This window comes from Ascaphus truei, chromosome 1 (assembly GCF_040206685.1).
Source record: "Ascaphus truei isolate aAscTru1 chromosome 1, aAscTru1.hap1, whole genome shotgun sequence".
Lineage (NCBI taxonomy): Eukaryota > Metazoa > Chordata > Amphibia > Anura > Ascaphidae > Ascaphus > Ascaphus truei.
In genome coordinates this window covers 187841876-187857504 of record NC_134483.1, presented here as the reverse complement: position 1 = coordinate 187857504, position 15629 = coordinate 187841876, and the positions used below count along the sequence as shown (strand labels likewise).

Here is a 15629-nt window from a genome sequence, read left to right as displayed (position 1 = left end):
GGAGGGTAATGTGAGGTGCAGGGGGGGAGAGGGTTATGTGAGGTGCAGGGGAGGTGTGATGTGTAAGGAAGGGTGGGATGTGTGTGGGTGAGGGGGAGAGATGGGGGATGTGAGAAATAGATGGGGTGTCTTGCAAAGGCTGCCGACATTGGGGGGGTGGGGAGGGGGGGGCAATAGAAACTATTGTCCTGAGCCCCAGGAAAGCCATCTACGGCCCTGTCTGGTATGACCACATACACACACGCACACGCACACGCACACGCACACACACACACACACACACACACACACACACACGTACATATACACACACACATAGATATATTATATATATATATATATATATATATATATATATATATACACACACACACATATATATATATATATGTATACATACACAAATATATATACACACATACACACACATTCATAAATATATGGGGTATGTGCTGAACACGCGCCTTTTCACAATCAAACTTCACTGTATTTTATCAATCAAATTGTACTTTCATGTTTATGATATTTATGGCATGAAACACTTCTGAGAGTGTCAAAACACACAGAAGTTTCCCTTATAACGTGTGTGCTTGGCACACACCTCCGTTTTTTTTTTTGCACAAGCTTGACTTCTGCTTTCAAACACTTTCCTAGCTAGCCAAGACATGTTGGTTCATCAAAACGCTTGAGGACCTATTGGATATTGTCAGTCTGATCGCTATCAGCTATAAATAGCCCTATGGATTCAAGACCATATATACTAAAAGGAGCTATTCCATAACAACTCCCGTCCCCCAATGCTGGAATACACAACACTACAGTATTGTGGAATAGCTCCTCTTTGTAAATATAGGACCAAAAACCCAAAGCTGCACTAGCGGAAATACAGGTAAACCCCGTTATAACGCGACCCGTTATAACGCGAATCAGTTATAATGCGGTTTTCTTGTGGCTCCCGTTTAAAAAAAAAAAAAAAATTAAATTAAATTTTTTTTTGCACACTGCACACACTGCACACACTACACTGCACAACCTCTCACTGCACACACTGCTCACTGCACACTGCACACACTCCCAGCACACACTCTACACTGCACACACTGCACACACTGCACACACTGCGCACACACTCTACACTGCACACACTGCACACACTGCACACACTCTACACTGCACACACTGCACACACTCTACACTGCACACACTGCACACACTCTACACTGCACACACTGCACACACTCTACACTGCATGCACACACTCCCACTCCACCCACACCCACACAGTGTCCGTCCCCCTCCCAGAGTACATTCTGCGTCATTGTGCCCCCCCCCCCCCCCCACACACACACACACACACACACACACACACACACACACACACACACACACACACACACACACAGCGTCTGTCCCCTCCCAGAGTACATTCTACGTCCAACCCAAGTACATTGGCTGTAAGACACTTGTTAATCCTATCTGCTCAGTATAAATGACCCCTCAATTGCCTGAGGGCAGGGGTTACCTCATGATCACGCCCCCTCCAAAAAGTCACGATCACGTGCTTGGAACTGATCGTTACGTCACCATAGGGCCAAAAGTGGAGGGGGAACTCAGATTTCGCAGGGGGGGAAATAGGCAAATACCGCCAAGGCTAGCGAACGCGAGTAGAAGTTCTGTACATCTCGACTCGTTCTGTGCAACCAATCCCTGTACTGATACGGACGCAAGCAGGGCCACAAGACAAAGCCTTGGGCAATTAGAGTTAATAAGGGAAGTGCATGTTAAATTGTGAGGTCCGCAGCCGATACGTAGAGCCTCATTGTCCTGTTTTACTTGTACTTATGTAATGTCATACTCCTATTACACACTGAGCCCTGTAATAATGTAATACAAAACTATTACATACTGTACCCTTGTATCATACATTTCTATATTCCTAGTTTTTACTATGTTATACCGATTACTAACGGAACCCTTATTCATTTATTACTATATTCTAATTACATTCAGCAACTTATATGTGTAATACTAAATGTCTATTACAAACTGCACTTTCATTTATTTTCACCCTCTATTCACCAACCACACACACACACTGACCTCCCCGGCAGCCTGCTATTGAAGAAAAAAAAACACACGGCTGCCGGAGGGGGCTGGGAGGGACAGGGAGGGGGCTGGGAGGGAGGGAGGGAGAGGGAGGGAGGAGGGATGAATCGCCGCCATTTGTAGGGCTTCCGGCCACCTCTTCCTTCCCTCCTCACTCCCTCCCTCCCGATCAGGCGCGCGGCGGCCATTTTTTTAAAATTAGCACGCCCCCGTTACTAACGGGGGGGTCGCGGGGGGACCCCAAGGGCCGCGCTATAACGGGGTTTACCTGTATTCAGTCTATACAGAAACAAGTCCCACTGTTAAAAGTTCTCAAAAATTAGCTGTTATTAATTGGTATTACTAACTTATTTATATATTGTGATAGACTTAATATCTGTGATTATATTTATTTACTTGCAAATGTTTTTATTTACTTTAATAACTTCTTGGATATGCTGTAATTATTAGAGAACCTATTTTATTTTTTCATTTAGTGAACAATGTTGGAATGCTCCACAATCCTGATCCGTGCCGATTTCTGAGTGGACCAGATAATGACAAGGTACTGTAAACGGAACACAAATGTTACCAGAAAATCAATAAGGGGTTGTGTAAGGATACTTTTGTAAGCAAATTTCGTTGTTGTAGAGGTAAAAGTCATTAACTGCTGTACATTCAGAGAAAAAGTCGAGTAGTGTACAGTAAATGTTCTTTTTGACAGTAATATATCTATATTTAAAAAGGAAGGTATTTTGATATGAAGTTCTGAAGATGTGGTTTCCTTAATGAGTCCTAAGCCTATTTTCATGAACAAAGGTAAAAAATGCACTTAATGAGTTTTACATGTACAACGATGATTTATATTTTTAGGTGAATTCCTCTGGTATCTATAACATTACTATTGCAGTTTCACTTAGTAACATTTATTGAAGTTGAAGTCAAATAAAGACACTTAACATGCACTTCCGCTACCATTTGAGCAGATTTCTCTGATGGCTAAAAACACAATTTTTCTAAATCCCAGCGCTGAAAATGTTTAAGAGACCCTGTGAAAACATGTTTCGACTGAATATTTCTTCACACTGGAAAAGTACAGGATTAACAACAAAGTATGTGAACACAAGTGGTACATTAAACGGCATCTTTAAGCAATAAAAGCTGTATTTATTTTTAAGCCAACATATATATATTTATATATATATATATATATATATATATATATATATATATATATATAAAAAAATATATATAAATCGACCAGCAATAAGCCAGTTTAACTCCATACAGAAAGACTGTGAAAAGTATATTGCATGTTATATAACAGTCCCAAAGAAGGCAGGTGGCTTTCAAGGTCAACACATTAAAATAACCCTTGAATTAGTAAACAGATGTTAAAATTTAAGTGTTGCCTGACTGAGTTAATTTACTATTGGGAATAAAATTAAATTAAAACACAGTGGTGTTGTGCATTACAAAAAGGAGATCTCACACTATAGGAGCAAATGCACATTCCCCACTGTTTATTGTCACTTAGATGGATGTATAGTATAAAAGCACTTTTAAATTCCTATGGTGCTAAAGAGACATTAAGGCCTAGATTTACTATGTAATACTAAGCATGAAGGAACCTTACAGCCTATTCACTTAAATGGCACCTTACAGCCTGTTGCAGTGCTTCAGGTGGCTTTTATTTAGTGCTATAAAGAAAAAGATCATATACTGTATAAATAGTTAAAAATGGGCTGTTCAACTAGTTGCACACTGCAGCTAAAAGCACAGGACGGGAGAAGAAATCCCTGGGAACAATTTAGAAGCGTAATTTGCATAAATATATTTTCTTGCTATTATGTGCCTAATGATGCCCAGCGTGTGAACGAGGGGCAGTCTGTGACACTGCTGGTGAACAGTGATAGTGTCCTTAATAAAAAGTGCAGGAAATCTCAGCAGACTTTCAAAGGCATTGCATTGAGTGACAGCTATACCACCCATGTTGCCTGTACCTGTAGTGCATTTTGGCACTTTTTTATATGCATTGTCCCCCACCAGGATAAAGGACAAAGTCATACTTCTTGAGCTCATTAAAAAAATGTTAAAATACGCAGAATTCTAACTCTTTTTTCTCCCCCCTCCACCCCCCCATCACTAATTTTCCATGCTGGCTTGAGAGGGATATTGGGTATTGCACTTTAGTGAATACACCCAATAATAATTTGGAACATAAAACTCACAGGTTAAAGAATGATAAGATGTGTATGTGTGTATGTATATACATATACATACACAGGTACCCGCATCAACAATCAATTAATAATAAATGAAGATCAAAACCACAATGTATAACTAATATAGTAATGTGGCAGTGCTATGGGAAAAATAATATATAAACACAGAAAAGAGAGAAAATCCCAAAACAAGCACTCTGATCAAATTTTGAAAAAATACAAAAAAGTTTAGTTATTATGATATGGTAACAAGTAAAGCAAAGAGAAAAATAAAATAACAGATTAAGACCAAAACGAGGATCCAAAAGCAGTCTATAGCAAAATATAACACAAAAGCACTATCACACATACATGCTCAAATAAATGGCAACAGAAAAATAATGAACAGTGCTAAAATGACCTGGACAGGAAAGATGACAGGGAAAATCCCTATGCACAAAGTGGGATCGCAAAGGATCTCACTGAGAGTAAAGACCGTCCGGTCTGTATAGCAACTGGAAAGAGCTCAAGGCAGAAGTAAATACACTGGGTGGAATAGAACACAGCTGAACTCAAATGAGCAAACATCAAAAGCTAGTGAACTTTGCATAAATAATCAAAACCACACAGTGTCCTGGAGCCCCACTGTTGTCATAAGATCACATGAGTGAGGGACATGGCTGACCCTAGATGCTTCTAAACCGAACATGATAATCATGCAAGATAATCACTTGAAGAGAAACAGAAACTGTGCAAAAGTTGATGTGCCAACAGCAATATAAGCTGATAAAGTGTGCAGGATAGAGGAACTAAATAGGAGCATGACAGACATAATCCCACTGATGAGAGTGGTATGAACCATAGGTGATAAGAGTGGTAGTGGATGCATGATCTTCCTAAAGAATATACAGTATAAGATTACCCCAAAAAGCTCTAACATAGCATGCATTATACAAATAGGTGAGAGGGAAGATAGCAGATTGTATGCAGACTGTATGGGGAATCAACTCCCAGAATATTACACAATAGTGCGTGGATTTAACTGATAACGATCATGGGCAGCAGAGTCAATAGGAACAGTAATGAGTCCATATCACCAGAATGTTATCCGCTCATCCGATCGATCCACATGGGATTCCGCAACAGTCTGTTTCAACCGTTTCAAGGAGTTAATCTCAGTAATAGCCAAACCATTATATTTAATATTCAAGGACTCCATTTCCACAGGCTCAGTACCACAAGATTGGCGTAAAGCAGATGTGGTGCCTATATTTAAAAAGGGAGCTAGATCACAACCGGGAAATTACAGACCTGTAAGCCTGACTTCAATTGTAGGGAAACTACTTGAAGGTTTAATACGGGATAATATTCAGGAATACCTAATGAAAAACAAAATTATTAGTAATAGTCAGCATGGATTTATGAAGGATAGATCTTGCCAAACTAACCTTATTTGTTTCTTTGAGGAGGTAAGTAGGAATTTAGACCAGGGTAATGCAGTTGATGTGGTCCACTTAGATTTTGCAAAGGCTTTTGATACGGTTTCACATACGAGGTTGGTGTACAAAATAAAGAAAATTGGACTCAGTAATAATATATCCATCTGGATTGAAAACTGGTTAAAGGACAGACAACAGAGGGTTGTCATAAATGGAACTTTTTCAGATTGGGCTAAAGTCATGACTGGAGTACCTCAGGTATCGGTACTGGGACCCCTGCTTTTTAACTTGTTTATTAATGACCTTGAGGTTGGGATCGAGAGCAAAGTCTCCATCTTTGCTGATGATACTAAATTGTGTAAGGTAATAGAATCAGAGCAGGATGTAATTTCTCTTCAGAAGGACTTGGAGAGACTGGAAACGTGGGCAGGTAAATGGCAAATGAGGTTTAATACAGATAAATGTAAGGTTATGCATTTGGGATGCAAGAATAAAAAGGCGACTTACAAATTAAATGGAGATATATTGGGGGAATCCTTGATGGAGAAGGATTTAGGAGTGCTTGTAGACTGCAGGCTTAGCAATAGTGCCCAATGTCATACAGTAGCTGCAAAGGCAAACAAGATCTTATCTTGCTTCAAACGGGTAATGGATGGAAGGGAAGTAAACATAATTATGCCCCTTTACAAAGCACTAGTAAGACCACACCTTGAATATGGAGTACAATTTTGGGCACCAATACTAAGAAAAGACATTATGGAACTAGAGAGAGTGCAGAGAAGAGCCACCAAATTAATAAAGGAGATGGACAATCTAACTTATGAGGAGAGGCTAGCTAAATTAGATTTATTTACATTAGAAAAGAGGCGTCTAAGAGGGGATATGATAACTATATACAAATATATTCGGGGAAAATACAAGGAGCTTTCAAAAGAACTATTCATCCCACGGGCAGTACTAAAGACTCGGGGCCATCCCTTAAGGTTGGAGGAAAGGAAATTCCTCCAGCAACAAAGGAAAGGGTTCTTTACAGTAAGGGCAGTTAAAATGTGGAATTCATTACCCATGGAGACTGTGATGGCAGATACAATAGATTTGTTCAAAAAAAGGTTGGACATCTTTTTAGATGGGAAAGGTATACAGGGATATACCAAATAAGTATACATGGGAAGGATGTTGATCCAGGGATTAATCCAATTGCCAATTCTTGGAGTCAGGAAGGAATTAATTTTTCCCCTTAATGGGGTTTTTTGTTTGCCTTCCTCTGGATCAATAAGTAAGTATAGATATAGGATAAAGTATCTGTTGTCTAAATTTAGCATAGGTTGAACTTGATGGACCTATGTCTTTTTTCAACCTCATCTACTATGTAACTATGTAACCTAGCAACCTCTCACATCAGGGCTAGAAGGTAGAAATCAAACAGGCTGGATCTCCGCATGAGACACTCCGACGGCCGTTTCGCCACTGCGGGCTTCTTTCAGAGTATATATATATAATATATATAATATAAATATATATATATATATATATATATATATATATATATATATATATATATAAAATATATTTTTTAGCAATCAAAACAGATGGCACTCCAAGCAAATAAGTCAATGGACAAGGTGCATGCTTCATAGCGTAAGTATAGGTAACACCTGCTATCACCAAAGCTACAGCAAAGAAACAGGACTCAAATTTCATCAAAGCAAAAAGGTGTATTGACAAAACACATCAGCACAAAGATAACAAACGTTTCGGTCCTCTAAGGACTTTCCTCAGGGTGGTGCTGGACCCAGCTGATTGGAGCCTTTTGCTCACGCTGTGAGCTTACCAACTGAGGACAGTGATTCCGGAACAGTCAAGCTGGCGGTGGTATTTTATTCACAAACGCTGATTTTATTACTTACTATTGTAAGTGTGCTTGTTTCCTGCCCCTCCATGTTCATTCCCCTTCTAGTTATTTAATGTACCTTTTTACGCTATGGGGCGTGCGCTTTCTGTTTTCTTTTCATTTTAGGTCTCTGTGACTGGATGTGGTTCATCCTTGGAAAGCAGCCTGGACTCCTATATCTCATGCAATTTTGAGCCATTTATTCTTGGAAGGGTTTATATATGTTATTTGTTTTGTTTCTCTTGTATGTTGTAGCTATTGCACTTTATATTTAACATCAATATTTTCACTCCTTTGAATTTTCTCACTCATCACTATCCCTAAAATTGTTGGTGAGTATTATAGTATTCTATTCATTAACACTATATTTCTCACTAATTACTTATATTAAATTGAATTTTCACACACATCTTTTTTTTTTTTTTTTACACATTTAATTCAATATTTTTGGTGCTACTATATATATACACACACATACAGTCATGTGAAAAAGTAAGTACACCCTCTTTGAATTCCATGGTTTTACATATCAGGACATAATAACAATCATCTGTTCCTTAGCAGATCTTAAAATTAGGTCAATACAACCTCAGATTAACAACAACACATGACATTACACTGTGTCATGATTTATTTAACAAAAATAAAGCCAAAAATGGAGAAGCCATGTGTGAAAAACTAAGTACACCTTATGATTCAATAGCTTGTAGAACCACCTTTAGCAGCAATAACTTGAAGTAATCGTTTTCTGTATGACTTTATCAGTCTCTCACATCATTGTGGAGGAATTTTGGCCCACTCTTCTTTACAACATTGCTTCAGTTCATTGAGGTTTGAGGGCATTTGTTTATGCACAGCTCTCTTAAGGTCCAGCCACAGCATTTCAATCAGGTTGAGGTCTGGACTTTGACTGGGCCATTGTAACACCTTGATTTTTTTCTTTTTCAGCCATTCTGTTGTAGATTTGCTGGTGTGCTTGGAATCATTGTCCTGTTGCATGACCCAATTTTGGCCAAGTTTTAGCTGTCGGACAGATGGCCTCACATTTGACTCTAGAATACTTTGGTATACAGAGGAGTTCATGGTCGACTCAATGACTGCAAGGTTCCCAGGTCCTGTGGTTCAAAAACAAGCCCAAATCATCACCACTCCACCGTGCTTGACAGTTGGTATGAGGTGTTTGTGCTGATATCCTGTGTTTGGTTTTCGCCAAACCTGGCGCTGTGCATTATTACCAAACATCTCCACTTTGGTCTTGTCTGTCCAAAGGACATTGTTCCAGAAGTCTTGTGGTTTATTCAGATGTAACTTTGCAAACCTAAGCTATGCTGCCATGTTCTTTTTAGAGAGAAGAGTCTTTCTCCTGGCAACCCTTCCAAACAAACCATACTTGTTCAGTCTTTTTCTAATTGTACTGTCATGAACTTTAACATTTAACATGCTAACTGAGGCCTGTAGAGTCTGAGATGTAACACTTGGGTATTTTGCAATTTCTTTGAGCATTGCACGATCTGACCTTGGGGTGAATTTGCTGGGATGTCCACTCCTGGGAAGATTGGCAATTGTCTTGAATGTTTTCCACTTTTGAATAATCTTTCTCACTGTAGAATGATGGAATTTAAATTGTTTGGAAATGGCCTTATAACCTTACCCAGATTGATGGGCAGCAACAATTGCTTCTCTAAGATCATTGCTGATGTCTTTCCTCCTTGTCATTGTGTTAACACACACCTGAATGCTCCAGACCGGCAAACTTCTAAAACTTCGGCTTTTATAGAGGTGGACACACTTGCTGATGATCAATTAATCAAGAGCATTTGATTAGCAGCACATGTCTGCTACTTAGCATCTTAATTCCTATGGAAGTAGTAAAGGTGTACTTAGTTTTTCAAACATAGCTTCTCCATTTTAGCTTTATGTTGGTTAAATAAATCATGACACGGTGTAATATGTCATGTGGGTTTGCTCATCTCAGGTTGTATTTACCTAATTGTTAGACCTGCTAAGGAACAGATGATTGTTATTATGTCCTGATATGTAAAACCGTGGAATTCAAAGAGGGTGTACTTTCTTTTTCACATGACTGTATGTATGTATGACATGTATATATATATGTATATGTATATGTATATGTGTATATATATATATGTATATATATATGTGTGTGTGTGTGGCATAGCCTCTAGCTGCTACCTTTTCCCTCTGGTCCCTAACAGCATGTCCTGCTAGGGTCAGGCATTGGAAGGGTTAATTCCGCTGTAGGCCTTAGATCTTGCAGAGAAGAAGCTAGAAGGAGTTAGCTTGAATTGAATAGCACATTGGTTAAGGAAGCCCCGACACCCATGAGGGTCACCGGAGTAGCGATTGGGAGTAGGAAGACGGGGTTCAGCGGAAAGATTGCTGTCCGGTGAGGAAAAAAATTGGGTCATGGGTCTCAGAGGACTGGCCTGTTGGTGTTGCAACGCAAGGGCTCCAAAAGATTGTGCAAGGGATGCAACATGAGTCTCTAGTTGGGAGCACCTGTCACCAACTGAGGACAAGACCCGACCCACCTCAGTGGGGTCCATGTTTGTGGGGCTGAGCATACAGGGTATATAAAGGAGGAGGCTCCAATAGCAAGCAGGGGTGGAACCAGGAAGTGAATCGTCATAGGCTGCTGGTGCACACAGGTGCGTCCAATGATGCAGCCGATCAGGTAGGAGGTTGCTTGCAGCCCGTACGTGTCACAGGGTTCAGAGGGCGGGACTTGGGGTGTGTGATATTCCCACACCGGTTCCGTGAGACGTCAGAGCGGGGACGGAGCCTGGAGCACGCGTCACTGCCATGCTGGTCTTGTTTAACAACAGAGCGGGGACGGAGCCTACCGCGCGCGTCAGCTATGAGACTAGATGAACGCCCATGACGTACAGCCAGGTGAGGGACGGGATTAGAGGCCGCAGAGGGCAGAACAGACGGCGCAGGGTCCGCGCACGCGCGCATCACAGGACCGGAGGGCTGCGTTATTTGAGTGTCTGTGACCAAAGGGCAAGTAAGATGAGGAGATGGTCCCAGAATGCCGGAACGGCGAATCCTCACAACAGGAGATGAATCTGAAAGCAAGGTGAAGGTACATGGAGCAAGGCAAGGAACCAGGAAGTGGGAGAACAAGCGCTATAAGGAACTCTGCTCAGCCAAAGTGCAAGTGGCACAGCTGAGCATATGTGGGAGAGCAGGACCAATGAGACAGGGGAGGAGTAGAGATAGAGGTGCAGCCTCAGCAGAGGCAAGGATAGGTGGAGTGGTGCAGGAGACAGGTGGGCGCGATGAGGGTAGTTGACGCGCAACTGTGGAGCGGTGCACATGCGTCACGTGTGCACGCCGTGCGATGCTGATGCGCGCCGTAACCGGGGGTGGAACCAGACTCCGCGATGTCAACAAAGCTCCTCCGTGAGCACATGCGTGCTGTAAAGACAGCGGGGTTGCGCGAGGCAGCAGGTGAGGGAGTGCGCCGCCGGGGATGCTCTCCCTGATTCCTTACACCCGGTAGCACCCAAAATAGTGGTTCATGAGAGGGCTGCTCTTGGTAGGTTAGGGTTAAAGCAGTTCATTGTCTCAACCCTAATTTAATTTTCCTATCTCTTTGTCTGAGGGCTGTCTCTTCTGCAGAGAACTCACCATCCTCCCACAATGATCCACAATGTCCCCACTGAACAGCAAGAACCATGTCCTGTTCATATGATGGACATACCCTTGAAACATGGGGTCCCACCATGACAATACCTTCCCCACATCTGCATTACACACAGACACATCAGATTCGGAGGTCGCTCTAGAAAGTGTCCCTAACCTTTCCGACCCTTCTCTGCAGAAAGCATGTAGTAATCAATAATGTTTAAAAACGACGAGACACCATAAAAATGCATACACAATGCATATTAAAATCCCCAAATGTGTGTAGGCACAGAAGCAGGCAAAGGACTCTCAATGTCCAGAGCCTAGGGATAGGCTGACACAATGCTGCATAAATCCACACAGTAGGTATGTGTGGTTGCGTGACCAAAGTTAAATAAAGCAATGGTATGCTGCAGTAGGTAATGGAGTATCAAAAACTCCTCGGTTAGGTGAGATACAACCTGATCGTAAGCGTGTCAGCGGCTGCAGTTCCAGGAAGTGATCGGGACTGATCGTGCCTTCTCCACAAGCCGCGTGGACGTCAGCGTGATGACGTCACGCGTACCCCGACGTACGTTTCGCGCGTCACAGCGCGCTTTCTCAAGGGGGAGGAGTCCTTCTCCACAAGCCGCGTGGACGTCAGCGTGATGACGTCACGCGTACCCCGACGTACGTTTCGCGCGTCACAGCGCGCTTTCTCCTACTGCAGCATACCATTGCTTTATTTAACTTTGGTCACGCAACCACACATACCTACTGTGTGGATTTATGCAGCATTGTGTCAGCCTATCCCTAGGCTCTGGACATTGAGAGTCCTTTGCCTGCTTCTGTGCCTACACACATTTGGGGATTTTAATATGCATTGTGTATGCATTTTTATGGTGTCTCGTCGTTTTTAAACATTATTGATTAAAAGTTTTTTATTTTCATTTGAGTGTGACCTTCGCGGCTTACCCTAATAAGGGAATAGGCCATTTAGTGGCCCCTTGACAGATGACGTTGTACTATCAATGTCACCTATCTAGAGTGCAATTATAGGGGGCTTTATGTAATCATCTGAGGATTTATTTATCTCCTGATTGTCCTGGGCAATGTCTGTGGGGGTCTTAAGCTCCGCAAGGTCTCTAGATGTGTGAGTCTTGGTATGCCTACCACGGCCTGTTAGTGCCAGTACTTTGTACTTTTTAGGGTCCGCAGAGGTCTTACGCCCTCGGCCCTTGGAACGATCGTGGTGCCACTGTAAAGACAGGTCAGTCGGGGCATTACTGACCGGAGCGGGTATAGCAATGTCCTCCTCTGCCCAGGCAGTCACTTCCACTAGGTCGATATCCGGTTGCACTGGAAGGGTGTTGCCATTTGCGGTGCGAAAAGAAGTACCGTCCGGTACCTTTCCGATGGATCCCTCCACTGGAACCTGGGAAGGAAGCTCATCCTCATCGCTCCGTTGATCCTTGGATTCCAGCAGCAGGCACGTCTGATGACGCATCTCGAGAAACCGCCAAGGCCTTGGTACTCCTCCTTTCCGGATGCACAGTTGCCTTCAGTAAAGTCATCATTATGGGACTCCGTTCCCGTTTGCTCTTGGGGATGGGCGTCTCCATGGCAGCAGAACTTGTGTGACACTCTGGCCGGAGCATCCCGATGGAGCGCCCCCTTCACTGTCATCCAACATCATGTGGGACACGCCCCGCTGGCAGCGGCTTGCAGGCAGGGGTGCCGCTCGTGCACCACCAGCGGAAGTGCCTCAGCCTCCTCCCGAGTGGTCACCCCACCTGGTAAGTCCATTTAAGGGTCTGAAACAGGAACGCACGGGTACCTTGGAACATCCACTCCTGAAGCTGCGGTCCAGTTTGCATGCCTCTGTAGGTAAGCCGCATCTTCCCTTTGGGCCGGCAGGGGTAGCGGCAACACATTGGGCTTTTGGTGGGAAGTACCACACTGCTGGCCCTTGGATATTAGGCTCACCTCTCTGCCAAGGAAGTCACAGCAGGGGCAGATGCAGTGTAGGAAACTCTCCCCTTTCACTTGCACTACCAGGAAGCCTCCTGGTAGTCGGTAGTAGGACACGATATACTCGGCCATAGTATGGTATTGTGCGTGAATAGTGGTGATTAGCTCCTGCTCTGCTGACTCACCACGCGCAACTGATGGTGCGGTAGCCATGTCTGGCTAAGCCCACAAGGGTGACACTAACTTCGGTAGCACAGTACCACAATGCAGATGGGCATGGCTTTGCTTTCGTGCCAAGCCACTCACAGCAGATGGGTGCGGCTTCAGCTTTCGCACTGAACTGAACACGTGTTAGGGCGGGCTTCGCTTCGTGCCAAGCCTGGCATAGTTTTGCAAAGGAAAAACTTGCTTCTTGCAAACTTGCTCCTTTAAAACGGAGGTTCTGGCCTCCCGATCTTCGAGAGACCCTCCTTGGGACGCTACACATATGAACAGTTGAAATATAGCACATTGCGGCTCCCTGTGATGGGGACCGTTATTATTATTGTTCTAGCTCCTCAAACGGAGGTTCCGGCCTCCTGACTTTCAAGAGCCTCCCTTCGGACACTACCCACACATACTGTGAAGACCATCCATTTGGACCAGGATGCTTTAGTCCCCTTCCTGAGGTTTCTGTGTCCCCAGGATCCCAAAACACCCCCTCCATGTGCCCTATACATCAGTCCTCAGGATAGCAGGAACTAGCACCTGAACTGGCACACATTAGGGAGCAGCACAAGCTGCAGTTCCACTGGAGGGGAAGTTGGTCCCTTGCTGGGCAAGATTCCCCTGGACACTACATATCCCCCCCTCCCCCTCATTCAGGTTTTCTCCCACCCTGTGGGAGATTTCACTGTTACCTGGTGTTGTTGTGCTGCTCAGCTGCTAGGCTCACAGGACACTGAGTGTCCACCGATGTTAGTGGGGACGAACAGGACAGGCTTTAGAGTTCTTCTCAGTTCTTTACTTGGTGCAGCGCCTCCATTCCTGCAGGCTCCAGCTGAACTGGGTGCTGAACGGTTCACTCCCCCTGATGAACTGCACTCTCAGGCAGGAGTATAAAACAGGAACAGATCTTTATTGTTCAATAGCATACAACAGGTACAATTCTTCCATGGGTCCCTGGATTCAACCCAGGAAGCTTGAGGCTATCCTTAGCTCCATTATTCCCTGGCAGAATAAGGGGTAGTACCACACTCCCCTAAGGGAGAGGGTCTCTCCACCACTCAGAACTCTTCAGGTTCACTATCAAATCCAGAACCACTAAATGTAGGCTCTGCAGCGCCTTTTGTACCCAGAGGGAAGGTCTTAAGACTGAGCCCCTGATAGGGCAGAACACAGGCCCTAGGCCCCCCCCCCCCCGTCACTCAACGGAGCTGCTTACTGCGGGGTAAAACCGAGATTAACCCTATCACTGCCTACACTGTACCAGGGCTTATGTGTTAGGCAGGGAAGATTAGTAGCCAATAGGATACATGGCTACAAGTATATAGCATATATCACACTCAATGCAATACACCAATAATATAACGCAATAATACAACACCCTGAGTGGTTCCCCAAAAGTACTGAGGGTGCCTTGGGCACCTACAGTATAACCCCGGTGTCCGCACACGCAATTCCACCCAAGTGTGAGGTAGTGCTACCCCCTTATGATGTGTAGGTGCACGTTGGTACCTTCCTGGTCACAAGCCTGACCAGGGAATAGTGAGAGGAGGATGCTGGATCAGGTCCCACGCAGCAGGGCCACCAACACAACTCCCCTCACACCATATCCAGGGCGCGGTCCACGGTGCAATCTCCAGCCGGAGGATTCACTGTGGCTAATACTATACACGATACATAAAGCTTGGCCCCCTGCAGATGCACTTACCAGAATGCCCTCCTCCTGTCTCTGTATGTTCTCCCTACTAATTAGATTGTAAGCTCTTCGGAGGAGGGACTTCTCTTTCACAATGTTACTTTTATGTCTGATGCACTTATTCCCATGATCTGTTATTTGTATTATTTGTTATTTATATGATTGTCAAGTGTATTACTACTGTGAAGCACTATGTACATTAATGGCGCTATATAAATAAAGGCATACATACATACATTATATGCTGCCACATGCAGCTCTGGTCCCACGCTGCAGCCCACCATGTGGATAAACATCCACCGGCGCAGTAGTGCTGCTTTAGCTCTAATGGGAGGGTCCCTATCTGGGGCCTTCCCTACAATACTTCGCTCACGGTTTAGGGGCTATCTGGGCCTAAGGGGCAAGGTCTGGCCTAGTCCAGGAAGCTGACTGCTCCCTGGACACTACCTTCTTTCTTGCTGCTTCCGGCAGGACTGACACGGTCACCTTGAGCCCCGCAGAGGAATCCT

At 43.9% G+C, this 15629-nt stretch overlaps 1 protein-coding gene across 3 annotated transcripts in view; it reads left to right on the top strand.

Annotated features, from left to right (window-relative positions):
• HSD17B3 (hydroxysteroid 17-beta dehydrogenase 3) overlaps positions 1-15629 on the top strand; it is a 119740-nt gene that overhangs the window by 65757 nt on the left and 38354 nt on the right. For all 3 annotated transcript variants that reach the window (XM_075599165.1, XM_075599168.1, XM_075599160.1), the window contains exon 5: positions 2583-2650. In XM_075599165.1, the coding sequence (XP_075455280.1) occupies positions 2583-2650 (68 nt within the window). The remainder of the gene's footprint in view (positions 1-2582; positions 2651-15629) is intronic.